The 27,301-nt window shown below is 29.9% G+C and overlaps 2 protein-coding genes across 6 annotated transcripts; one reads left to right on the forward strand and one right to left on the reverse strand.

Moving 5' to 3' along the window:
- Positions 1–901: 901 nt before the first annotated feature.
- Positions 902–7,831, forward strand: LOC111629977. The gene is made up of 4 exons (XM_023373951.1): positions 902–1,207; positions 3,526–3,777; positions 5,897–5,971; positions 7,366–7,831. The coding sequence occupies exons 1-4, from the start codon at positions 1,151–1,153 to the stop codon at positions 7,390–7,392; spliced, it is 411 nt and encodes a 136-aa protein (XP_023229719.1). The 5' UTR covers positions 902–1,150; the 3' UTR covers positions 7,393–7,831.
- Positions 7,832–11,281: 3,450 nt separating this feature from the next.
- Positions 11,282–26,318, reverse strand: LOC111629976. 5 transcript variants are annotated; one of them, XR_002757430.1, is made up of 9 exons: positions 17,511–17,633; positions 14,878–15,147; positions 14,747–14,799; positions 14,645–14,662; positions 13,360–13,470; positions 11,909–12,146; positions 11,683–11,836; positions 11,481–11,608; positions 11,282–11,409 (listed from the first exon to the last, which is right to left on the reverse strand). XR_002757430.1 is itself a non-coding variant. In XM_023373950.1 (9 exons), exons 2-9 carry the CDS (start codon positions 25,925–25,927, stop codon positions 11,533–11,535), a joined length of 951 nt encoding a protein of 316 aa, XP_023229718.1. In that variant the 5' UTR covers positions 25,928–25,940; positions 26,150–26,318; the 3' UTR covers positions 11,287–11,532. The 5 variants fall into 5 exon arrangements, 4 of the variants coding, with proteins under 4 accessions (XP_023229718.1, XP_023229717.1, XP_023229714.1 ...); XM_023373950.1 differs by lacking the exon at positions 17,511–17,633 and adding exons at positions 25,897–25,940; positions 26,150–26,318 and having other exon boundaries at positions 11,287–11,608; XM_023373949.1 differs by adding an exon at positions 17,764–17,857 and having other exon boundaries at positions 11,287–11,608; positions 17,511–17,554.
- Positions 26,319–27,301: the final 983 nt, after the last annotated feature.

The following is a 27,301-nucleotide window of genomic DNA, read 5'->3' on the forward strand; positions in this document are numbered from 1 at the left end:
GAGGAACATAAGGCTTATTGTAAACTGAAAGTTGCACATTCTGTTAAGCATTGTTTGCTGTGACAGATACAAATGATTAGGATGCTACTTGCGCATTGATGAATAAATACAGTACATTTATAATAGTGTGCTTCTACCCTGTAATTTCATTCTTTACATATTAATCCACTTATCTGAATCATTGCAAAATGAATCAGTTCAAATAATTTGAGTTGTATTTAACAGTTTCCTCTAATGGTAAGCACTTTTTAGTAAATATTACAGTTGCAAGCTGAAAAAAGTAAGCACATTATTTATTAGAATAAATATAACTAATTGTAGATAACATAACATAATACATACTTTTATTCCACTTAAAATAAGATTCTTTGCTGTAAACAAAAATAAAATCAAAAGTATATCTAAATATGTATACAGTAATACCCCAACTTACGCGAATCCGGAGTTACGCGATTTTCAAATCTCGTCGATTCGTCTTTTGTTTGAGCGCCACGCAACTCTTAATTACTCATTTCCCCCACACTATTATTCGGCTTACATGTTCAGACGTGTTCGACATATAGCTACAATTTATTTTGTGTTATTTGTATGTATTTATATGCAAAATTATACCCCGACTTACGCGAATTCGACTTACGTGGTTATCGCTCGGTCCCACCTATCGCATAAGTTCGGGGTNAAAACTTTATTAAGTTTTCTAACAATGTACTAAATAAATTTTCTATTTTTGATCAATGATAATTTTCAGAATAATGTTTCTTTTTGTATATTTGTTTTTCATTGTGATCATTTATTAAATTGTGCTTTTAAGTATTTTGATGAGTAGTTTTTCTGAGAAAATATATCAGAATGAATTATAATTATGATAGTTTTCATTATATTATATTTTTTAAGTAAAATATTATAAATTGTTAATATTTCAGTTCAATCTGATAAAAAAGATGATGATACATCAAGCTGTACAGTGAATAAATCTGTGCTAGATGAGATTTTATCTCAAAGGACTCAAGAAAATGTTAATGTTGATGTTAATAAAATACAAAATGAAGAAAATAATGAAGGAAGCAGTCATGATGGAAAGGATAATGAAGACGACAACAACAATGAAGAAGATGATGATGATGACGACGACGACGACGATGATTTAATTATGTTTGAAAAAAGAGTAACCTTATCTGAACTTGATAATGAATCAAAAGAATATAAGGTAAGCTTCTTAATTTTTAAAGTTATGCAGAAAAATTACATCATTTTGAAGCTTGACAACATGATTTGTCATATTTACTGTATTTATTCTAATAAAAGTGCAGCTAGAAGATAAAAAAAGTTATAGACAGTCTTTCCAACAATAATTATGCTGTCTATTAGAGGAACATAAGGCTTATTGTAAACTGAAAGTTGCACATTCTGTTAAGCATTGTTTGCTGTGACAGATACAAATGATTAGGATGCTACTTGCGCATTGATGAATAAATACAGTACATTTATAATAGTGTGCTTCTACCCTGTAATTTCATTCTTTACATATTAATCCACTTATCTGAATCATTGCAAAATGAATCAGTTCAAATAATTTAAGTTGTATTTAACAGTTTCCTCTAATGGTAAGCACTTTTTAGTAAATATTACAGTTGCAAGCTGAAAAAAGTAAGCACATTATTTATTAGAATAAATATAACTAATTGTAGATAACATAAACCAAATATGATAAATTATATTTACATATGATTTGAATTTATGTGAATTAGTTAAGTTTTTTTAAATTTCTGCTTTGAAAATTTAAGATATTAATAAATAACAATTATACATATAAAAAATTGTATTTAAGAAAATGCTAAAAAAAGATTAAGATTTTAAGAGAGATGAATTTTTTATGATTAGTAAAGTTATACATATAACTGAAGCCTAAATTTTATAATCAACTAGTTTGTTTTGACCAATAATAAAGTAACAAATTTAGTTTTAAAAGTAGGCAATTATGTCACCATTTAAAATAAATTTTTATACTTTTCACATGACTTCATATGTTCAAGTTGCCCATAGGTATTGTTTATAATCAGACATAAGTTTTGTAACTTGTCATCTTTTACAAATTCTGCCAGAGACATGATGCAGACTATGTTTACCTCAACTTCAAAAAAGATTATAATAAAACGGTCTTATTACTCTTGAATGTTTGTCTCATTATGCTAATACTTATATTCTCAAAACAAACTGTTTTTATACTCCTTTTTCTAGACTTCCTACCTAAAAAATGATCCTCGTTTTGTATATATCAAGCATCCATAACTGAATGCTTATGAAAATTTGCTTTATCTTAACTACCAAAATATAAGTTGTTTTGTAAGAAAATAACATATGATACCTTTATTCAGCTTTGTTTATTGTTTCATATAGTTCTTGATTTCTAGGGATTATTAATAGGGAAGTGTCTATTGGCATTTCTTGTATGTTTATAAATAAAATAAAATAAAAATATAGTTTTAACAGTTTATAGTCACTATTATCTTTTCAAGAATTAAATATTTACAATTGACAGAAGGAAAGAATGCTTAAATTTTTCAAATATAAACATTGAAATTAACTAATTTTGTTCAGAATTACTTAATGAATGTGCCTATTACATTCCTAGGTATTTTCATAATTGATACTTTTTCCTAATTATATGTCATATAAAACAGCTATAATAGCTGTATTTTGTGGATGTTATAACTGTTTTATGTTTTAATCTTCAATGGTTATGGTATTAGTATAATAAATTTCATATTTTTTATATTAGAAAGGAGAATTTTTAGCATAGTTATCTAATACTTGTATTAATTGCAATATGATATCAGATACATTCTAAAAAAATTATATACATATCTTGTATCATTTTATATATAAGAGAAGACAGAGGAAAAGATATTTATAATTAAAAGCACATCAATCAACTTCAATAATAGTTTTGAATATGTAAATGGCAAATGTAAATCTAAAATTATATTGAGAATATGCATATGTTAATTTTTATATTAATAAATAAAATTAGAGAAGAAATTTTGAGCTTGAGAAATATAATTTGCATGCATTTTACTATTGAGTGTTCAGATTTTTTTAGTGCAGTAGTCTAGAGCATATAGTAGTACAGTACATATTATACTAGAGTTAAACCTTATACTTTATTTATGGTATTTATTTTTTTATTCCCTGCCAGGTGTGGTTGGTTATCTAAACATTCTGCCTCAATTATTTTGGATAATGAATGCTCTGCCATATATACCAATTAAATTATATTATATATGTTATTTATAAAGTATTTTGATGAGTAGTTTTTCTGAGAAAATATATCAGAATGAATTATAATTATGATAGTTTTCATTATATTATATTTTTTAAGTAAAATATTATAAATTGTTAATATTTCAGTTCAATCTGATAAAAAAGATGATGATACATCAAGCTGTACAGTGAATAAATCTGTGCTAGATGAGATTTTATCTCAAAGGACTCAAGAAAATGTTAATGTTGATGTTAATAAANTAGCCATTGGGAATGGGAATTCTCCGTATACTCTATGATGATACAATTTATGGTGCGAGAATTCAAATGTATGATGATGTACAAGACTTAAAATGTGATCACGCCATTGCCGTACAAACATGTCTGAGGCATGAAAAAACTCGTGCCTTCTGGGCAGCTATAGACATAAGTGTGGAGCCTCCGTGTAAAAGACATTTCTGTGCTCTCTTTAGTTCAATAAATGCACTGAAGGAGTTTATAAAAATATTTGAAGAAGTAAGTAAATCTAATTTTAATATATTGATTTTATTTTTGAAATTAAATTTAAAGTATATCAATAAAAACAACAGAAATTCAACACTAATAGTAATTTGATAAATTAATTAAAGTATTATTGCATTAACAGTTTTTTAAAGTAAAATTTTAAGATAAGTTGCTGTAGTCTTTGTTTTTTCGTATGGAATTATTGTGTGTGTGTGTGTTACACTGAAGTTTTTCATTTTTACGTATATTAGTAAGTACAGTAAACACTCAACTTGCTTTCTTTTTCTGTACAAACCACTAATAAACAAACTGTCTTATTTCCCATGGGATCAGCATTATAAGTAAAATTATATTCCAGAAGTAATGCTTAAAGTATAAAATGCCACATGAAGAGACCAACAAATATATGTGACTTTTAAATATAACATTTCATACATTTATAACAGGGATTGTAAAGTAGCAGGTTTTCAGTATTATATTGCTTATTAACTTTTTAACATTCACTTAAAACATTTTGTTCAGTATTCAAAAAGATGTGTGCAACAATTGATTACAGTGTTGTCACGCTTTCAAAATTGCTGACACGGACATTTTAAAATTAGGATGTTATACCAAGGCATGTGCCTTGTAGGAAATCATATGAAACATGCGCAATGTCATTTTACAGTCAAGAACTGAACAACATACATGCCAGTTTTAAACCGGACTATGAATTTAAAAATGGCCTGGTGGAAACACTAATTGATTAAGATAATTATCATCATAGAAATTTATCTATTCTTTGTCATTTATATACAACTAGCTTACCCGTCGTGCATTGCTGCAATCTCAGAAGAAAGGAATTTAAGCAAACTCGTTATGACAAAATTCAATTTACATTTTATAATTTTTATTAAAACTTATTATTATTACATTATTATTTCAAGTCGATATTAAAATTTGAAAAAGGGGGGATACCTAGATCGGTAAAATACGCGAATTTCCTCCTACAACTTTGGTTGTTGTTCGCGGTACAGTTGAGGTTTTAACGAAGTTCGAGCGAATACATAATTAGCAAAAAAGAAAGTTGAAATAAAGTGATTAAACAAAAATTATTACAAATATCGTAAATAACAGTTCACAAATGCATATATAGAGATATTTTTTGAAGGGGGAAATGGTCTTCACAATTTGAAATCAATCGAACACACTGTGCTCAAATGCTCGTGTAAACGCGCGCCATCTATCGTAGGATAAATGTACTATGCCAAAAACCTTTGCGGGAGTGTGTTAAAAAACTTTCCGAAGTTTTATGGCAATCGTACTATGCCACAAACCTTCGCCGGAGTATATTAAACAACTTCCCAAAGTTTCACGGCAATCGGATAAACGGTATGGTATGGTAATGCATGAAGGACAGACAGACACACACACACACACAGACATGCATTCATTTATATATATATATATATTATATTATATTATATTAGAGATATTTGTATTGAGTCAATTAATATCATTGTAATAAAGAACATTGCATTTTGTTGCAAATTGGATAAAAATGCAATGAGAGCCTACAAATTGGCAAAATGAAGTTTTGGCAATGATGCTTTGTTGCTTGGGTGTTTCTGAATCATTCTTGAAAAATTTTGCAGTATCAGCTAGATCATGGGGAGAACACATGCTATGAGCAATCAAATAATGCAATAGTTTAGAGACTCAGAAATGTTTTCAAATTTTGATGGAAAAGATTGAAGAATGACACTGCATATGGTCAGTAGCAACAAATGACAACAAATTTTTGTACAGTAAATATCAGGATTGCAGAACTAAATCATTTCCTCTGTTTCTTAAAGATTATTCCTTGTTTCTTAAGATATCTTTCTGTGTCCTGATTTTGAGGATAGTGACACTAAATATGTTACGACAGTAACTGAAATGGATAAGGTTGAATAAACTTGAAAATGTTTTGGATTGTTTTCAAAAGTGGTCAGAAACATTTTACTTGAAGAAATGAAAAAATATATGAGAATGCATGATGACTTTGTAATAAAATTTAATATGTTTAATATTTGCATATGTTATATCTTTCTGACAGCTTTACGGTTTTTATCATATATTTAAACTATACTTAAACAACTTTGTTTTCTAGGGAAAGCAGATGGCAATTGAATCAGAAATAGTAGAAGAAGAAGATGAGGAATCTATGTTTCGGCATCTCATTCAGGTTTTTTAACTTCATTTAATTACATTAATGCAATTTTCAAACAGAAAAAATAAGTTTGCATAAAATATGGAAGCATATTAGACATGTTTTAATTAAATCAAAATATATTTCTAGATCAATTTTAAAATTATATTTTTAGTTCCATATTTTTTCCATAGTTCCATATTATAAGATAGGTTAATTTATAGTAGAAGACACTATTAACAGGACATATCAGTTGTTTATCAATGAAAAAATTTTTAAATTTAATAATGATGAAAAATTAAATGATTCTAGCTAATACAAGTTTTAGAATGTTTACAGGTATTTATAATACAAAACAACCCAACTTAAGATATCCTTAATGATACTCCATCTTCTAGATCAATTTTTCTTGAACATTACTTATTTTATTTCATAAACGTAATAAAATAAACCCTGAGTTTATATTAAAATTATAACAGAAGTACATCCTAGAACTGAATTTCTCAAAAGGAACATCACTGCATTATCAGGCAAATTTTGATTAGATATACAGTAGAGTCTCTGTAATAGGACCAGCAGGGTTGGATTACTGGATTTTCTGTGTGCACGCTGTACAGTAGAAAAAACATACTTGATTCACAGATTAGTTTATCATATTAAATACAATTGTAACTGTTTTGCCAACCACACATGCAGCAAACAACTAGTGACTGACAGTACACACACACCTCAGTCTTTCTCTGTTGGAGACATCAAGTGGTAAAACAAAAGTTTCATTTGCACTGCACTGCCCTGCATCAGTGTGTCAGATTGCCAATGTGTCGGACTGGCAAGTGACTACCTTAATAACAGGGCTGTGGAGTCGCGTAAAAATCTACCGACTCCGACTTTTCCTTATCATCCGACTCCGACTCCGGCTAAAACATCAAAACTCCACGACTCCGACTCCACAGCCCTGCTTAATAGAGACTACTGTATTATTTATAATAAAATAATATTTTCAGGCTGAAAAAGTTCAATTTCAGTAAGAACTACAATATTTATAAAAATCAATTTTACAAAATTTTAGATTTAATTATATGTATTTAAACTTTTTTTAAATTCAATTTTGAAGACTTTAAGAATAATTGCATCTGTTTAGTTTTTTCTCAAGTTGCTTAATTCTGGAGGGGGGTACTCTGATATGATTTTTTAAAAATTAATTTTTATGAATATTTTAGTTCTTCATAATTTTCTTTGATTTGATAAATTAAATGTTGGTAGGTTAACAGAAAGAGCAGGTAAAAATTTTCATTGATCTATTTCAAATCATTTTTTTATTAAATGGAAATGAAAAAATTTTGTCTTTGAAACTTGAGTTTTAATTGACAAGAGTTTTTTAATGCAGTATTAAAATTTAATTTTTCTAACTGAGAAAATTCAATTTTCAGATGCAGCATGGAAAAGAGTTGCCTTAAAATCAGTTTCTGTGATCGTCAGGATAAGTTTCAGTTCTCTAACATTTGTAGGCGACAAGACACAATGGATGTAAGAGAATCGACTCGAAATAGCATAACATCTCTGTATTATATATATATTAAAATAGAATTTTTTATGAGTAAAACTAGTATGAAATTTTATCAACATGTAAATAATTTTGATAAAATGTGTCTCCCTTCCTATCATCAACTTCAAAGGCTCCTTTAAGACATTATTATTATAAAAAATGAGAACAAATGTGATCTGATCTATTACTATTCCATCCGTTGTACATTAATTTTCAATGCAAATAGAATGGGAAATATATATATACACATTTTCCATTGCATGATGTCAATGTTTTTCCATTTGTTTGTTCTATAAGTAAATTAATTTACTTAATTTTGATTTAAATAAATAGTCTTAGTGATTCTTGAATTTGAGTGGTATGTTGAATCTCAAGAATTCTACCTCAAGATATTAATCGGAATAAATTTACTTACTGCTTGAAATTCCTTGTATAGCACATAAACACAATGTAAATTTCTGTTTCTGATGACCCAGTTTTTAATACCAAAAGTATGTGCTCGGTAGTAAATGATTCACATGCTAACTTACATTGAGAATTATTTAGAAAAATGTCTACAATTAACCATATTCCCTCTATCTGAATCCTATCTTCACTTAAGAAAAATGATAAGAAAATGTCTAAAACATGGGAACGTATTAAGCTTTAAAGTGGGTGAAAAAATTGTGTCCTCCACACTAACAACCATACACATATTTTAAAAACCCGAATTTTTTGCATTTCTGGGCATTTCAAGGTCCCAAGTCAAAAATGTAAAAGTCTTGGGGGCATTTTTTGACCGATTGCCATGTTTTCTCTCTGTTTATATATATAAACGTTCGGGAAAGTAAAGATCAGTGGTAAATGCTGTTAGTTATATAGATGCGATAAATGGCGAACTACTTTGAGTACTGGATGCAATAAGTGCGTTCCAGTGCATATTTTTTTTTTTTTTTTTCGTGTTAAGCCAAATGGCAACATGGTGGAAAACCAGTTGTTCGTTAGACCTGTTTTGTGTTGCATCAGTTTCAACAGCTTGACTTTAGTTATTTTGCTAACTATACTTCGTGCAGCGAAAGAGTAGACACGACTCAGCCCAGGTAGAAGGAGACACGGATCTTATCTCTTCCAGATTTTTTTTTTTCGTTTCTAAAACGTAAAAACGTTTTATATCTTCTTTATCATAATTTTATTTATATTTTTTGTACAAATTTGATTACTTTTAATTCTAACGTTAATCACACGTCACTTTTCATCCCACATATAGCCTTCTGGTTCTTTTCACAGTCTCATTTCATCTCTCTCATCCGACATAGATCCTTCCACCTCTGGGTGACCCGGTGTCTACTTTTTGTTGCGTGGACTATAGTAGATGAAGATCAGAATACATTTTCTATCAGAACTACTATTTAAAAGCAGGGAGCAGGAAAGAAAGTCCTTATTGGTTAAAAAATTATTGTTTACAAAGAAGGAACTATTCAGAGAATGAATGATCCCTGTTTCCAGTAGTCAAAAAATATATATATATTAATTATAGAGTTGTTTCTAAAATAAGAAACATTCGAAGATGTTTGTTGTGTATTTAACACAGCAAGAAAGGAATACTTGAAATAAAGATTTTTAATTTAACCGAATGGATATTTTATACTTGTATGCATATTAATTTTAGATTTTTTCAATGTGTTTATTGATTCATAGCTATTATGCATTTATTGCTAACAACGGATAATAAGTTAAAAATCTATCTCGGGATCTATACGAAGGCCAAGTATTATATCATTTGAAAGCAGAATCTCCGAATCTACGTTGGGTTTCGTTTTACGCCATTTTTCAAATTAACATTACACTGACTAGCATTATCTCTCCACTTGGTGCTATCTGGGTTGACACTAGGATGCTCTGAACTTACTGAAGGACAATGTAAACGACGCAGATTTTTGTTTAATCAACCAACTTGAACAATTCGTTGTATACTATAGTTGTGCAGCATAAGAGTAGCCACTAGTCAGCCTGCCGAAAGTAATACTAATGCTTAAATTATTAGTATTAATGCTAATACCTCAAACATTTCAATGTTTGTAAACTAAGGTAATTAGCAAAAATATCATCAACTCTGTTTAATAACTGATTAGCACGTGGTATACATTCACTCTTCAATGGGCAATCAACAATTGGGCTGCCATTTCTATAAATTGAACAAAATCGACATCGAAAAACAAAAATTAATTTCAATGTGTGTGAGGCTGTACTTCGGTCACCAGTTGCTGAGATTGTAGTCAGGTTTTCACGTAAGAGCGAATGAGATAACTTCCGATGAAGCGAATTTCTCGGGCTGAGGTATGTTTTTGATAGTACGAAAAATTAATAATGAATATCGCAACACTTGTTTCTGACAAATCGCTGACCGTGTGAAACCATCTTAAAAACTCTTGGACAATCTTCAGGATTTCCAGGGAGAAAACAAAACGAGAGGTTCAATGGCATCCATGTTTGTTATATTTTTACAACGAATGGGCTTGGCTGCGCAAACTTTATAATTTATTATAATTGCTAATGTATGAATAAAACAAAATGAATTATGAGAATCAATGGTATAAGAAAACATTCGTATAGAAGTCTGTAGAAAAGAAAATTCAAGTGTAAGATGTGTTTCGTGGTCTGTTGCTTAATTCAATATACAGCATCTTGAACAAAATTATAAGGTAAAGACAAAAACCTATTCTATCATGCTGGAATAGGTTTTTGTCTTTAAATATTTTACAATAATCCAGTTCAAGATAAATATGAGAAAAATATACGGTCCAAACGTAACTAACGTCGTAGCTAGGGTCTGGCAAACCAGATTAACGTAACGTCAATTATCACTCGGTACAATAGCAAACAAACAATTGAGTACCTTTTGGTATGTGTTTATTGCTGAGTTAGAAAGAGGACAAATTAAGTGAAAGAAGTAATGTAATAAAACGGGAGCACATTTCTGCTGCTATAGGACATTTGAAGACCATTGCAAACATCTTCCTATAAAACCCAGCCGAATATGGAACAAGAAAGCGGTCGGGAAGACCACCAATATAGACCAAGCAACGTCTCTTGCACGTTATGACAAATGCCTCTTCGGAGATAACCTACATGAAAGATTCGAAAGTGCCATTAACTCCAGGACAGTCCAAATTCTTTAATGTCCACAAAAATTAAAATGCTGTCCAGAAAAAAAGCACGTGTCGTTGATCATCAGCACGTAACTTTCGACGAGAGACGGAACGATGGTTTTTTTTTTCCAATGAGAAGTTTAACTTTGATGGACAAAGATGGCTTCTGATATTACTGGCAACAAGCAATGTTTCTGAAAGGATAGGTTTGGAGGTGCGTGAATGACTGTCTGGGATGCATTTGCCGGTGGTGTTCTACACGAATGACTTTATAAATCAGGAAAGGCTTGTGGAACATTCTGCGACGGGTAGCACTGAGCACTGGCTTAGATGTAAAAATAAAAACTACAACGATTTAAAGTGAAAACAATTCGTGGACGGGTTTGTTAGAAGTGGAATTCTGATAATGGGCATTCTTAAAATGGGTTTTACCACAAACTAGACGTTATTAAATCGTAAATTTCAAAAATGTAACAATTACTGCGACGAATACTTTTATAAACCCTGGCAACGCCGGATGTAACAATTTAAAAATAAATTAGTTGTATTGCGCATAAATCGAAATAAAAAGGGACTGAAAAACGGGAGAAATTCAACAAAATTACTTATTCCCCATTACTTTAAAAACAAAGAATTCAACAACTCAGATTTTTCAAATTAAAACTATTTATTCTCGTCTTTTATAATAAGAATTTTTATTCTGTTTTTAAAACATTGTCGACAAAATATTTTTGCATAGGATCTGATTAAAACAGTAAAAAGTTCGAGTGATGATTTCAATCACTGCAGTCCATTCAACTCTAAAGCAGAAAAAATACAATATAAATTTTTAAATTATTTTTATCCTTCTGTACATTAAAACCTTCCTTACGCATAAAATATTAAAATCTGCAGAGTATACAAAATTACGCGATTTTTTACATTCATAGTTTAACGCAAAAATCGATTTTATTATATGGATAATCTTCTTCGGGAATATTCGAAGAATAATCAAACAAACTGGGAAGAAAAATTGTAAATATGTGGCATAAGAAGACCTCTTTGTTAAACAAGAAAGAGCAATAAAGACTTACTTTAATGATTCAATTTTCCGAAAATTTTCTTTACCTTCGAAGAGTAAATGTCTCGAATTCTCCTTCATCACTTCTAATACTTTATCAGCGATATTTTCCAGCATATTACGTGAACTCTTTCGAACTTTTAAACTTGAGTCCCTCAATACCACATCTAAAGAGAAAAAGGATGGCTTACGTGACGTCTAAAAAGGAAATGCATAAAAGTTAAACAATATAAAAGTACCGTCTTGTAATGTAAATTGGAGTTTCTTAACGTGAAATTCTTTTATATTTTCTGTGCTGTTTTTAATGCCGTCTCGAAAATCGATCAAACTTTTGATTAAATTGAAGAAGAGAATATCTGTGGGCTTCATGTTATATAGAAAACAATTGTGTAGTCTAATCGTTCGGTAAACGTAAAGAGATCTCTCGATGAGTTGCATGATAGCACCGTATACGTGTGACTTCAATCTCACATATCCCTATAGAAAATTTTTAAAAATCGAGATTAACAAGCAAAATCTTTATACAGTATAAAATTTTTTAATTACAGCATTTAAAACATGTGAAATTTTAAATAATTCTCTGTAAATGCCCCATTACAATAAAATTCCAATACATTTAGTAGTAAAATGAAAAATAGTCCAGCAAAGAGTTGCGTAAATTTTTTATTACGTCCAATCTCACACTATCTCCCCACCTCCTAGACCAGGATGGCGAACTTTTTTGTGTTCGCGTGCCATATTGTAAGCATACTTAGCTTTAAAGATGTTTATGCGTGCCAAAGTTTCAGACTTCGAATAACGATATTTAAATAAATTAAACGAATACGCTTTAATTAGAATAAATGTAAAAATGCTGATTGAAAAAAGGATGATCAGGTAATAAACCGAAAAGATTATTGAAAAAGACAGAAATCGTATGATACATTACGTGCCAGATGATTTCTTCTTACGTGCCACTTTGGACACGCGTGCCATAGGTTCGCCACCCCTGTCCTAGACCTTTAACCACCAAAATTTAATAGAATCAATCCCACTAATACACAAACCTCCCCATAAAATTTCAGAAAATCTTCATCAAAAAGAAAAAGCTAAAAGACTTGTGGTGTATGTTACAGAACTTTTTTAAGGAAAAAGAATGAATTAAGTGGGGAGAACACTACACGATTTTGCTACCAAACGTGGTCTTTTGGCCGATTTTGACGTCACAAAATGTGTTGCCCGACAAGAAAGTTGGCCAACACATCCTGTTGCCACCAACAACCAACCAGTGAACGTCTCTCGCGATATTAGCGCCAATTTATAAAGCAGCGACATCCGTCGTCGCGATCAAGATGGCCAAAAACACCCGAGGAAAATTCTTTACAGTTTAAAATATGTTACAATTTTAATTAATGAAAACTGTAAAGTGAAATAATGCGGTTTAAATTAGTCTCTCATCTTTGTAAAATGAAAAAATAAATAAAAAGTTATACCAAAATATAACAGTATAATTTTAGGTGTAGAAAATTTATTAGCCTTAATATAGTAATCTTCGTTAGTTATTAAAAAAAAACTAATTTTTGTTATGATGACGTAATATTTATGTTATCCCCATTGTAAATGCTTAATCAATAAAGTTAATTATTAATTGATAATTGTCTTATCAATAATAAATTGAATGTTGTTCAAAGTAACATCTCAAAGCACATACCTTTTGTTTCTCACTTAAGCGGCGAAAACTTGGAAACAAATTTAACCATTTATAATAATATTGCTCCATATATATCAGGCATTGAATTAACTCCAATTCCTGATTGAAATCCTAAAAAAAAAAAAAAAAAAAAAATGAAAGTCGAGAAATTCAAAAATATACTGTAGTAGATATACTTTATTTAAACTTGCCGAAATATTGAGGAATAGGTATTGATTATATGCTTTACTCATAATGTGTAATATAATATAATGTATGTATTTAAGAGTAGATTTTAGCCATTAAACTTAAAGTATTTTCATTCAATAGTATATAGAGGAATATGTTACAGTCGAAACGCAAATTTTTCACGCTGACGTTTCAGAGCAGGAGGAAGAGACCACAGCAATTAAAAAAAAATTCTAACAACGAGTTGCTTAACTTTCCCGGCAACATTTGGTAGCGTCATATGTTATAAAAAGTTTTTAAATAAAGTATTATATTTTTAACTATTATAAAATGAAAAAAAAAGCTTAATTTTGAGGGTAGGGATGGGGTTTTATTAAATTGCAAATGCCAATAACGAGTAATCATTAAATTAGACCCTACTCGAGATATGATACGACCCCCTATATCTCCCCACACCCTTGAACTTTAATCACCAAAATTTAATAGCATCAATCCTTTTAATAAACAAACCTCTCTGCCAAATTTCTGAAAATTTCAACAAAAAGCACGGGAGTTATTAAGCTTCAAACAGGTTGAACAAAATCGGGCCCCCACAGAAAAAACCCGAATTTTTTTCTTCCCGCATTTCTTGACATTTTAAGGTCCCGAATCCAAAAACGTAAAATCTTGTAATCGTACATATCTTGCAATTAAACTGCGTAAATTCTCTATATTAACCTTGGAAGAGAATTTTGTATCTTATACAGCCATGTATTTTCTTTAAATGTTTTAAAACATTTCATCGAAATGTAATTGTTATTCTACATACGTCGCACTTGAATAGAACTTATGAAAAGACATCTGTTGTTCTATGTAGGAAATTGTGTCGAAGGAACAATTCGTGGACCTATAAAAGAAAATCCACATATTTAAAGGACTGATATAAGTAGTATCATCTTTGATTTACTTGGATTAAAAAGCATATTTAAATTTATACAAAAAATATGTGAAACTGAAGCAAAACACAGGTCTACGTGTCTTTTCAATTCAAATATCTTAATGGAAATCTGTTTCACTTCCACGATTCAGCTCTTTCAGTATCAAAATTGAGTTGTTATCAAAGTTTATTAATATTTACCAAAATGTTCTCCTTATACTGAAATATATAAAACTTTTTTCAATTAATTTGTAAACAATTTTCTTTTTCAAATTTTATAAGAATTTTAAGTGATTTATTTACCTGAATTTCTTTTTCACGAGCAGCTAAGCATCTTTGAATAAAATTTGGATGGTCTAATAATAAACATCAATAGTTTCATGCTATGACTTTTCCAAGTCCATTTTATAATTTATAATCGTAGTTCCACTTACCTGTGATTATTTCGTAATTTATTTTGACATCGTAGCATTTGTTTAAGCGACAAAATTTGCACAATTCCTCATCACCGACGATTGACCTGTCGACTGAACATTTTCCGCTTCGAGTTTTACAGCAGATTATTTCTTTTGTTAGAACTACATTTAATTCAAAAAACAGACTGCACGAAACACAAGTGAATGTTCCATAACGATTTGATATTTCAAACCCAGTATTACAAATTTCACATGTATTTCTTATAGGAGATAAATATAACACAATAGCTAGAAAAAAAATGAATGTTTAATTAAAATTTTTGTAGTAGTAGTATTATTTTTTAAACAAAACAATATTCTTACAAGTAAACTTTGAATCAAAATATTTCGTGATTTAAGCAGTCTATGATATATATTACCATTTGCTACCTCATAAACATTGATCTGTACATATCATTTTCACGTACCCACTAATGATTTTTACAATTTTTCATTAAAACAAAAAGAGGACAAACAGTATAAATGGCATTAGCATATGCCAAATGGTAAAGTAATATTGTATCTGAGAAATTGGTATATTGCAGTGGCAAGTATGATTCATCACTATCAATCGAACTCTAGAAAGTAATTAGACTAAATCGAGTTTTCATTCCTGATATTTATATGAGTGTTTCTCAATCTTTGTCTAATAGTGGCACCTCCAACATAATCTTTTTCTTGTGGTACCCCTACTTTATCAATGTAGAGTTTTTAGTACTTTTAAGGGAAAGTAGAACGTTACGTTCTTCTTTCTATTACCAAAGCATTATTTTAAACACAAGTGTTCCGGTGCTGCTCGGCAGTATCTTCTTTGAGACCCACCAGTTGCCGAATAGATAAAACCATTTAAACACTAATAGTTGATCACTGGTTTGAGCCTCGTAACAGGCTGGCCACGTGGAGTTCACGTGTCTAACGCCTAAATACAAAATTTACCCGGGCTACACTCCTAATCAGATCATACAAGTATTGCGTTGTATTCTCACATTAATCCATTTCGCAGCATTCCGATCGAAAACCACTGCCTTAGAAAATAATAACTGCAATAATAAACTATATTGAATTATATACACGTTGAAATTTTGATAGATTTGTAAATGACTGCTAACGATTCAGCTTTATTATCTGCTGGTTTACTATTAAAAACCTGAGTTAAAAATTTATTCGAATACAAAATAAAAGTCAAATACCTAGATACAGTACAATAAACATTTTTCAGGTATTTAAATTTGGTTGACGTCAGGTTAAATCAAAAAATAAATAAATAAATAAAAAGTACTAATCTTGGTAACTATTTTTCTGAACAACTTAAAGTACAGAATCTTTGTATAAAAGAAGTAACCGAAAATAAGCATCTGCAAGAATTGTAATTTCTCTGTCTTGAGGCTCAATTCAAGCTCTTAAGGACATTGAGATTTTTGATTTTTTATAATCATTAATTTAATTAAACGTAAAAAATACTTAAAACTGAAAAAAAACGAAAGAAATGCGTTAATTTTGAAGAAAAAGCTTCAAATTTTATTTTCCTTTGTCTCGCCTTTCTGTGAAATTTAACACCGATGAGTCATTGTTTACACAGCTGGATGACCTTGAACACAGCTGGAGTCGGATTTCCCGGGACATTCTCATAGACGTCTCGGGAGGAGAAGGGTTTAAAGTAGGGTGACTTGAAATTAAACCTATATTTTTAAATATTTTTAAAAAATTATAATTTTTATTGCGATTTCCGACCCCCGTAATTAATTAAACATATATATAATAAAATCTATTAATTAAAAAAATTAAAAAACTATCGGAGGTCGTTTTTGACATCAGAAAGCAGCTTTAAATAACTTTACCGAAGGAAAATCGGTGCACTACAACTTTAGAACGATTAATTAATTTTGATAAAAAACTCCCATTAAAAAAACAAAAAAGCAATTAAGCCTTAATCGAACCTTATCAAAGGCTCATTAAAATCGCGATAAAATTCTGAAAAAATTTGGGGACCTAAAAAACATTCCAAAGATTCAAAAAAAAAAGTTATTAAAAAAAATTTGGGGGCCCAAACGCCCGCGTTTTTCGTAACGCTATGTAACTTGCCCGAGATATCTCGGGTAATGGGCTTAAGGGTACTAATGATACGTTTTGGTACAGCATACTCATAGGAAAACAAAGTCAAAGGAACCATACTTCTACGAGCGACCCTTTGCGAGATATAGTCCCAAAATTACTAAGACATATTCCTATGCTTTTTTCCTATATTAATACGCGATTATTTCCATTCTTCGAGTGAGTCACACAAGAAATTCATCTCGCATTTCAAATCAGTGAAGAAGAGTAACGTATGCTACAGCATTCATATTTCAAACTTAACATAGAACTACCAAAGCATCCGAAATGATTCAAGTTATTAAAAAAATAATAATTTGATCGCAATTAAAATTAAAATTTAGTTTAACAGTTAATTTGCCATTTAAATAAATTCAAAAAGAATTTAAAATCTTTAAAGACATAACATTTTAATTGAATAAAAGTCAATATATAAAGTAATAAATCAGAGGAATATAAAATCTCTCTTCGTTCATTTACAAACTTATAAAATTATTTGATAATTATAATTAATTTCTTACCATTATCTTCCTTCTTTTTTAACTCTTTCATCTTTTTTAAAAATCTGAAATAATTACAAAACATTAAATCAATTTAATATAAGAATTAGATGCTTTCCAAACACTTGAAAAGCTCTGTTTAAGTGAACAGCCTCAGCCATTTTTAATCTAACAGCAACTGAACTTTCTATTAAAAATCATTTAATTAATTAAACTTTTAAAAAATTAATTAATTTTTAGATACTTTATTTATAATATATGAAAATAAACATACCAATTTAACAGTTTTAAAAACTTAATAATAAAATAAATTGCATTAATGGTTTCTACTTCACTTCAATTCCGCCTAGTACCTGCTGCTTTTCGTTTAAATCTAATTTAATATTTAAATTTTTTAAATGCTTAATTTATTCAAAATTTTACAGACATTTTGCCTTAAAATACTAAAGTTTAAATTTTATTGGTATTGAAATTTTGAATTTGATATTTATTTCAAAAATATTAAGTGACAAGTGATTCTAATAGCAAGCAGCTAGTAAACAAATTAAGCAGACCAATAATATAATCCGTTTCATACGAAACGGACTACGCCATTGGTTTGCTGTTTAGCAGCTTATCACTTAGAAGCAGCCAATATTTTTTAAATTGTAAAATTTATAATAAATTAATACGTGTATATTACATTACACTTCATTGTGAGAAATAATCAAATAACTTTTATATTGATATTTTCAATTAAAATATAATAAATAAAATTGTGTGTGGCACCATCTGTTAAGAGATTTTGTTATAAAAACTTTCTTTATTTTTAATTATTATCGAATTGAAAAAAAAAAAAAACTTAATTTTGAGGGTAGTGATCGGTTTCGTAAAAAATTGTATCAATAGATGCTAATAACGGGTAACATCATTAATTCCTACCATACTCGAGATATGACACATGACTCCTTCTATCTCCCCATCCCGTTGACCTTTCACTACCTTTGGACGGCCGAATGGTCAAGGTGGCAGCCTACCGTACTGGTGCTGTGTTGGGTATTACTTGATTAATATTAGTCTCTGAATTGAAATGTGTATTAGTCGAATAATTTTTAAATCACGACTAATAATGAATGACTAGACTGATGAATAATAGCTTCTCGGCAAACGGCAAACCCAAAGCCGTGATTTACTTTATTGGGTTGCAATTTTCATATTGCCAGAACTATACGTTCCCATTTTGTCCGTTCACTACATGTCTGTCTGTCTATTCATCTGTCTGCCTGTCGTATATTTTGTTCTTAAATTTCTATATATGAATGTGCGTTACAGTTATTAGTTTGTTTAGGTAAGTTTTCTTTGTTTATTTTATTCTGCTTTTCGAAATTCTTTTGTGCCGCTACAAAATGCAGATCGTTTTTCTCTATAAAGTGAATTAAATTTTGCATAAGTAACGATACCTATAAATATTTATTTCTTTTAACTAAAATCCATTTTTTAAAAAATAATTAATAAAGATTTACGTTGAATAGTACGGATCCAGACACCGTAACAGAATATGCTAGCACATAAATCTTTATTTTAAATACTTCAGTTGTGACAGGTTTTGACCAATAGGGGCGAGCGAGTTAACGGCGCTTTTGCTTTATTCTTCTTGTATTAAAAAAACTTTGCAGATTGGATGCATTTTTAGAGATGAACCGGCAACGCGACAACGTGCGAACAAGTTGCCAAGTATGGAGATTTGGAAACGATTTTTTATGCAATTTTAAATTTATTCAAGTTATATTCGAATTTTCCCTTCTAAAAACAGGGCCTGAGTCAGACCAAGGCGAATTACATAATTACAATTGTCTGGAGCCCGTAAAGCGACTTGTAAAGTTAATTTTTTCGTATTTGAATTTTAAATAGGGAATATTCCCTAAACCGATGAGCTTTCAGGCTTTCATTTATTATCGACCCCTGTAGAATACGGAATAAATTTACTCAGTAAACCTCATAGATTGTAAAGAAAATAAATTTTAAACCCCTATATTCATAGAAATTGAATTTAATATAATAAAAATAAACTTAAGAATATATTTCGTAGATAATTTACTGATTCATAAAATGTTTAAAGGTGTAGAACTTATTAATCAAGTAAACAAAAACGCTGTAAATATATATTTTATATGAGAGTTTCTTCATTTAACAAATTATAAATTATTTAAAATGTTTTTTTTTTTTATTCGTCTATATTATTTAACTGTCATTCATTAACAGATGTCTGAGTGAAGAGTAAATTTCAGGCTGAATTAATCGCTTGTTATCTATACATTGGATAATTTGAAAGGTAGTAGGTAAATATATTCTTATCTTAGAAAAGTAATAACAATGCACATTTTGAGTTTTCAGAATAGGAAGAGTGATATTAGAAGAAACATGAAAATCATTTTAATTCTGTTATTAATTAAATTTTTTGTAAAGAATTGTATAAATGATCGCTCAGTTATTTACTGCGATTGGTATGATATGGATGAATTTGAAAATCATATAAAATCAGTTGACAGATGGAAAGTTGAAACTTTTACTTTGGAGAACTGTCATTTTCCAGCCCTTCCAGAGTATATTTTTGAAGATATCAAGGTGAACAGAATAGAATTTTCTGACGTGATTTTGCCATTTCTCGGTCCTCCTTTGAGCAAAACGTCTCCTTTTAGAGGTTTAGAACACAGCTTAGAGGAATTCGTAATGAAAAACGTTTCGTACTTATATAATTGGAATTGGTCTTTACTCTCGGATCTTCATCACCTAACAAAATTGACAGTGACAAAAAGCAAAGTTTTGCGTATCAATAAGAGCTTCTCTTCGATTTCTAACAGTTTACTAAAAATCGAAATGACCGAATGCAAGATTAAACGTATAGATGATGGATCGTTTAAATCGTTCTGCAATCTTAAACAGTTAAATTTGAATAAAAATCAATTGACGTCTTTAAAAAGATCTTATTTGCCTAATCCGGCTACAGAATTAAATTTAATTGATATCAGGTAGGTTGAACTTTTTCAAAAATTTTTTATAAATTTTATATAAAATTATTTTTAAGATGTATTAAATAATTATATTTTAAATCAAATTTTCAATTGGAGTAACTATTGTTAAATAAGTATTTTTGTAGTATGAATTGATGAAAACAGTTACTCAGTTTATTCATAGAATTACTGTATGTAAAGTACATTATGTATAATCCATATATCTTCTCTACGCAATAACTACTATTAAGAGGCTTAAAATAGAATAAACCGCAATCCTGACCTATATAAAAAAGCTGGCAACATTGTTGCTAGACTTTATTTTCATCCCTGATAATTTTTACCATTACCTTTACGTCTTTAGATTGGTTCCGGAAATCAAAAGAGTGTAGAGCCATAACTCCCGAACCAATGGTTCAATTTTCCTGAAAATTTCTAGAGACATTTTCTCCTAACACACAAACATTTTGTAGAATTTCATAAACTTTTGTCAAATGGCATAGAGGTTATTAATGTTCAAAGTGGGGGTGAACAAAATCTTGTCTCCCATAAGCACACTTCATATTAACGCATACAGAAAAACACCCTAAATTTTTTCATTTCTCGATGTTTCAATGTGCCCCGAGTCAAAAGATGTAAATTCAACCCGACAGTCAGATTCAGCGGCTGAGTTTTCAAAGGTGAAACTAATTGCCGCTGCAGAGAACCTACTTTTAATGGAGAATGTAAAAGATTAAGTCTACGTCGAAGTTCATGCCTGCTATTCATAAATCTCTTCTGAAATTTTACTGAAATTGAACTTGGCTTATTTAATCGGTACCAGAGATAAGAATATTGTAGCAATAAGAATGCTGAACCAGAGGCTTTGATGTTTTATAAAGTAGATAATGTGATAAAACATTTCATTGTGTAGAGCGTCAATGGCGCACCCAGAAGGGGGCTAAAGAACCCTGGCACCCTGCAAAGAAAAACAAGAACAAACACTAGAAAACTTTTCCAAAATTTTTTTTTTTTAATTTATATTGTGTGGTGTCTTCTTTTTCTATAAGTATTTCTATAAGGTAATTCATAAGTAGTATTACTTATGAATTAGCGATCACATAAGATGGGAATTTTATCAAATTCGCACTAAAACCTTTTTTTATCCGTTCAACTCGGCTCCCCCAATATTAAATCCTGAATGCGCCACTGTACAGAGGACTAATAAATTATCAATATATCAAAACTTGAAGCGAAGGAATTTCTACACTCTTCTTGACGTGCGTTTTTTTTCGTATGTCCAAATACAAACGTTGTTTTTATAAAAAAATCTAGCAACGCGAGTTGCGTAACTTTCCCGGCTGTTATGAGTCTTTATTTAAAAAACTTTTATATTATTAAGCAGATATTAAAATTGTGTGTGGCGCCATCTGTTATCAGATTTGTTATAAAAAATTTTCTATTTTTAATTACTATAAAATGACAAAAAGCTTAATTTTGAGGGTAGGGATGAGTTTTATAAAAAAAAAATTATAAATGTTAATAACAAATAAAATCTTCATTAAGTTCTTCCCTTACGAGATACATGACCCCCTCTATCGCCCCACCCTGTCGATCTTTCACCACCAAAATTTAATGTCACCAATGCCCCTCATATACAAGCCACCATGCCAATTTTTTTTTCTTAATCTTTACCCCATCTTGAAATATCAAGCGAAATAGACACCAACAAACACACACACAAACATCCACGGAATTTTTTGCTGTTTTTATTTATTTTTTGGATTCAGGAGATCTCAAAACGTGGAAATTTGCAAAAAACTCGGAGGGTCAAATTTGACACTATTCTCATACTTTCTCTTGTTATGTATACATAACAGCAGGGAAATAAAAAGTAGGAACGCACTAAATTGAAGTTTGGCTGTATCAACGACTTAGAATATAGTACATAGAGTGGCTGTGCCATGGTTACAGTGCTCTTGGTGGCAACGACTTGTACTATCGACGAGTTAGAATATTCCAGCCGGTTGCCTTTACACAATACAAATGCCACACTCCCTTGACTAAAAAGAAAATGGTGGACATGTATTCAATTTTTCTCAAACGTGGTGTCACTTCAGCCACTCTATGTAGTATATTCTAGCTCGCTGGGCTGTATATACTAATATAAATTATACGCTGTATACAACTATTACAGCAGATTATATTTTGACAGTGATAATTTTCTAGAAGAATTGCCAGAAGATCTTTTCGAAGGAATGGAAAATTTAGAAGTTGTTTATCTTAAAAATAACAAATTAACTTTCATACCAGATGCCATAATAAAACATGGCATTAAAACATTTTCTGTGCTCAGTGAGTTGTGAAAATTAATTACTTTTTGGAAATGTGTAATGAAATATTAAATATAATAATTAATATGAACATTTTTCTTTATGAAGTATCTAATATAATAATTTCTTTTTTCAGATAATCCTTTACAATGCCGTTGCAATTTAATGGAATTATGCAGAAGAAATGATTTCAGTAATTTCCATTCGCATTGCATTTATCTGAAATCAATGCAAACGATGATGATCTGTGAAAAAGAAACTAAGAATAAGCTAAATTGCAAATAATATTCCTTTCGAATTATGTACAAACGTTTATTTGTTTCTATTATAAAATAATTTAAACAATACATCAAAAATCCAAATGCCAAAAATTATCTCCACTCTTTCGTCTAGGCTCATTAATATTGCCTGGTCTTTGAAATTTCATAGTTTAACACTGATTTAATGGATCCAATCTTAGGCCGAATTTTACTTTTAAGGTTTTTAAATTGGAGAAAAAAATGCATTCATTGTTATTTCATACTTTTTGGATTACTGAATAACTTTGCAACTCAAATGTTCTTTATAATTATGGTATGTAAGATCTGTTTCAAGTTATCAATGGTTCCCAAGCAATTCTTTTATGTCAGTTTCTATAATATTTTATGCAAATATCTTTAACATTTAATAAACTTAAATAATATTAATTTACAGTACGTACCGGCATTATCTTGTTAAATTTTATATGGACACATGTATTGAATGCAATCTGACATTAAAAATGTACATCAAGTATAACTGACCTTATTTTAAAATCTTTCGTGTTTAATAAAGTCTTTTTTGATTTATTTATGGCGTCACTTATGCAAAAATATTAGCATAAAAATAGTTAAATCAGTGTTAAGTACAGTGCTGTGCGAATTAATGTGAACACATCATAATTAACACAATTTTGCTGTTTTTTCGCAGCTGACAACACGTTTATGTTAATTTTTTTTTACTGATTTGACAGTCAGTGAGTAATAAGACATACCAAGCTAAAGACGTGTTACATTTTGTTATTTTTTTTCGAATTATTGCGTTTTTGGTAAAGTTAAGCTGAACTGAGGTTTTATTAGCTTTTTTTTGAAGATGGATATTACTCCCAAAAAGCAAACTAAGATTGTTACTTTGAGTGAACACACATCAATGACTCAAAGAAATATTGCCAAGGAGTGTGATGTGAGTGTAGGAGCTGTAAACAAGATTTTGAAGCAAAAAAAGGGACACTGGGACAATTGAGGTGAACAGAAAAGGGAAACGTGGAAGGAAAAGAAAGACAACAGCAAGGGATGGAGCTTTTTTTTAATAAGGGAAAGTAAATTAAACTCTAGGAAAACCAGTCAAGAACTTCAACAAAACTTAGCACAAGCTAGAGTTATTGTTCATGACTCCACCGTACGAAAACGACTTATAGAAAGTGGAAGAAAAATGGTTAGATCTCTAAAGAACCAGTTATTGACTGTTGCCATGATGAAAAAACGATATGATTGGGCAAAAAAATACGTGTGCTGGACTGTTAAAGATTGGAGGAAAGTGTTGTTTTCAGATGAGAGCCATTTTTTGGTACAAGGACAGCAATCTTCTTATGTTAGAAAAAGTGACAACGAAAAACTTACGGCAGCTCATATTGATCAAACAGTTAAACATCCATTAAAGATATTCTGGGGCTGCTTTTCTTATAAAGGTACCGGATTCCTTGTGCCGGTCGAAGGCATGATGAACTCACAAAAATACAGAGACTTGTTAAAACAAAGATTGGAAGTTGAACTAGAAAAGTTGATGCCAACGATCAAGCAGTATTTCAACAAGACTCGGCTCCTTGTCATGTTTCCATGATCATGATTAAATATTTCAAAGCCAAAAAAAAATATCATGCCTGAAATGGCCAGGAAACTCACCAGATCTAAATAGTAAAAGCTAGACTTCATAAAACAGATTGCACAACAAAAACAAAACTAATAGAGGCTGTAATCCAGATATGGTTTTGAGACAAGCAAACAACAAGAAACTGTAAAAAAAAACTTATTGATTCTATGCCAAAACGTATTCAAGAAGTTATTAAAGCCAAGGGAGGACATATTTCATATTAAAACAATTTAAATTGTATTCATTTTTCGATTCTGTTCATCTTTAACCAATAAATGTTTTTTTTTTTTTTCAAAATTTTCACTTGTGTTCACATTAATTCGCACAATACTGTAAGTGAAAATAAGTTAATTATTTTAAATGAAATATTTGAATCAATTATCACCATAAAAAAACTATCGGAGGTCGTTTTTGACATCAGAAAGCAGCTTTAAATAACTTTACCGAAGGAAAATCGGTGCACTACAACTTTAGAACGATTAATTAATTTTGATAAAAAACTCCCATTAAAAAAACAAAAAAGCAATTAAGCCTTAATCGAACCTTATCAAAGGCTCATTAAAATCGCGATAAAATTCTGAAAAAATTTGGGGACCTAAAAAACATTCCAAAGATTCAAAAAAAAAAGTTATTAAAAAAAATTTGGGGGCCCAAACGCCCGCGTTTTTCGTAACGCTATGTAACTTGCCCGAGATATCTCGGGTAATGGGCTTAAGGGTACTAATGATACGTTTTGGTACAGCATACTCATAGGAAAACAAAGTCAAAGGAACCATACTTCTACGAGCGACCCTTTGCGAGATATAGTCCCAAAATTACTAAGACATATTCCTATGCTTTTTTCCTATATTAATACGCGATTATTTCCATTCTTCGAGTGAGTCACACAAGAAATTCATCTCGCATTTCAAATCAGTGAAGAAGAGTAACGTATGCTACAGCATTCATATTTCAAACTTAACATAGAACTACCAAAGCATCCGAAATGATTCAAGTTATTAAAAAAATAATAATTTGATCGCAATTAAAATTAAAATTTAGTTTAACAGTTAATTTGCCATTTAAATAAATTCAAAAAGAATTTAAAATCTTTAAAGACATAACATTTTAATTGAATAAAAGTCAATATATAAAGTAATAAATCAGAGGAATATAAAATCTCTCTTCGTTCATTTACAAACTTATAAAATTATTTGATAATTATAATTAATTTCTTACCATTATCTTCCTTCTTTTTTAACTCTTTCATCTTTTTTAAAAATCTGAAATAATTACAAAACATTAAATCAATTTAATATAAGAATTAGATGCTTTCCAAACACTTGAAAAGCTCTGTTTAAGTGAACAGCCTCAGCCATTTTTAATCTAACAGCAACTGAACTTTCTATTAAAAATCATTTAATTAATTAAACTTTTAAAAAATTAATTAATTTTTAGATACTTTATTTATAATATATGAAAATAAACATACCAATTTAACAGTTTTAAAAACTTAATAATAAAATAAATTGCATTAATGGCTTCTACTTCACTTCAATTCCGCCTAGTACCTGCTGCTTTTCGTTTAAATCTAATTTAATATTTAAATTTTTTAAATGCTTAATTTATTCAAAATTTTACAGACATTTTGCCTTAAAATACTAAAGTTTAAATTTTATTGGTATTGAAATTTTGAATTTGATATTTATTTCAAAAATATTAAGTGACAAGTGATTCTAATAGCAAGCAGCTAGTAAACAAATTAAGCAGACCAATAATATAATCCGTTTCATACGAAACGGACTACGCCATTGGTTTGCTGTTTAGCAGCTTATCACTTAGAAGCAGCCAATATTTTTTAAATTGTAAAATTTATAATAAATTAATACGTGTATATTACATTACACTTCATTGTGAGAAATAATCAAATAACTTTTATATTGATATTTTCAATTAAAATATAATAAATAAAATTGTGTGTGGCACCATCTGTTAAGAGATTTTGTTATAAAAACTTTCTTTATTTTTAATTATTATCGAATTGAAAAAAAAAAAAACTTAATTTTGAGGGTAGTGATCGGTTTCGTAAAAAATTGTATCAATAGATGCTAATAACGGGTAACATCATTAATTCCTACCATACTCGAGATATGACACATGACTCCTTCTATCTCCCCATCCCGTTGACCTTTCACTACCTTTGGACGGCCGAATGGTCAAGGTGGCAGCCTACCGTACTGGTGCTGTGTTGGGTATTACTTGATTAATATTAGTCTCTGAATTGAAATGTGTATTAGTCGAATAATTTTTAAATCACGACTAATAATGAATGACTAGACTGATGAATAATAGCTTCTCGGCAAACGGCAAACCCAAAGCCGTGATTTACTTTATTGGGTTGCAATTTTCATATTGCCAGAACTATACGTTCCCATTTTGTCCGTTCACTACATGTCTGTCTGTCTATTCATCTGTCTGCCTGTCGTATATTTTGTTCTTAAATTTCTATATATGAATGTGCGTTACAGTTATTAGTTTGTTTAGGTAAGTTTTCTTTGTTTATTTTATTCTGCTTTTCGAAATTCTTTTGTGCCGCTACAAAATGCAGATCGTTTTTCTCTATAAAGTGAATTAAATTTTGCAT

The sequence above is a fragment of the Centruroides sculpturatus genome, unplaced genomic scaffold (assembly GCF_000671375.1).
Source record: "Centruroides sculpturatus isolate CEXI.00-Female unplaced genomic scaffold, Cexi_2.0 scaffold539, whole genome shotgun sequence".
In the NCBI taxonomy this organism is placed as follows: domain Eukaryota; kingdom Metazoa; phylum Arthropoda; class Arachnida; order Scorpiones; family Buthidae; genus Centruroides; species Centruroides sculpturatus.

Coding starts and splice junctions, on each gene's coding strand:
- LOC111629977 (XM_023373951.1), top strand. CDS start 1,151: ATGTTTGAAAAAAGAGTAACCTTATCTGAACTTGATAATGAATCAAAA. Junction 3,778..5,896: donor TTATAAAAATATTTGAAGAA/GTAAGTAAATCT, acceptor TTTGTTTTCTAG/GGAAAGCAGATGGCAATTGA. Junction 5,972..7,365: donor TGTTTCGGCATCTCATTCAG/GTTTTTTAACTT, acceptor TTCAATTTTCAG/ATGCAGCATGGAAAAGAGTT.
- LOC111629976 (XM_023373946.1), bottom strand. CDS start 17,574: ATGTTTTGTAATTATTTCAGATTTTTAAAAAAGATGAAAGAGTTAAAA. Junction 11,837..11,908: donor CCAATTTACATTACAAGACG/GTACTTTTATAT, acceptor TTTTCTCTTTAG/ATGTGGTATTGAGGGACTCA. Junction 11,609..11,682: donor CGGAAAATTGAATCATTAAA/GTAAGTCTTTAT, acceptor TTTTCTTCCCAG/TTTGTTTGATTATTCTTCGA.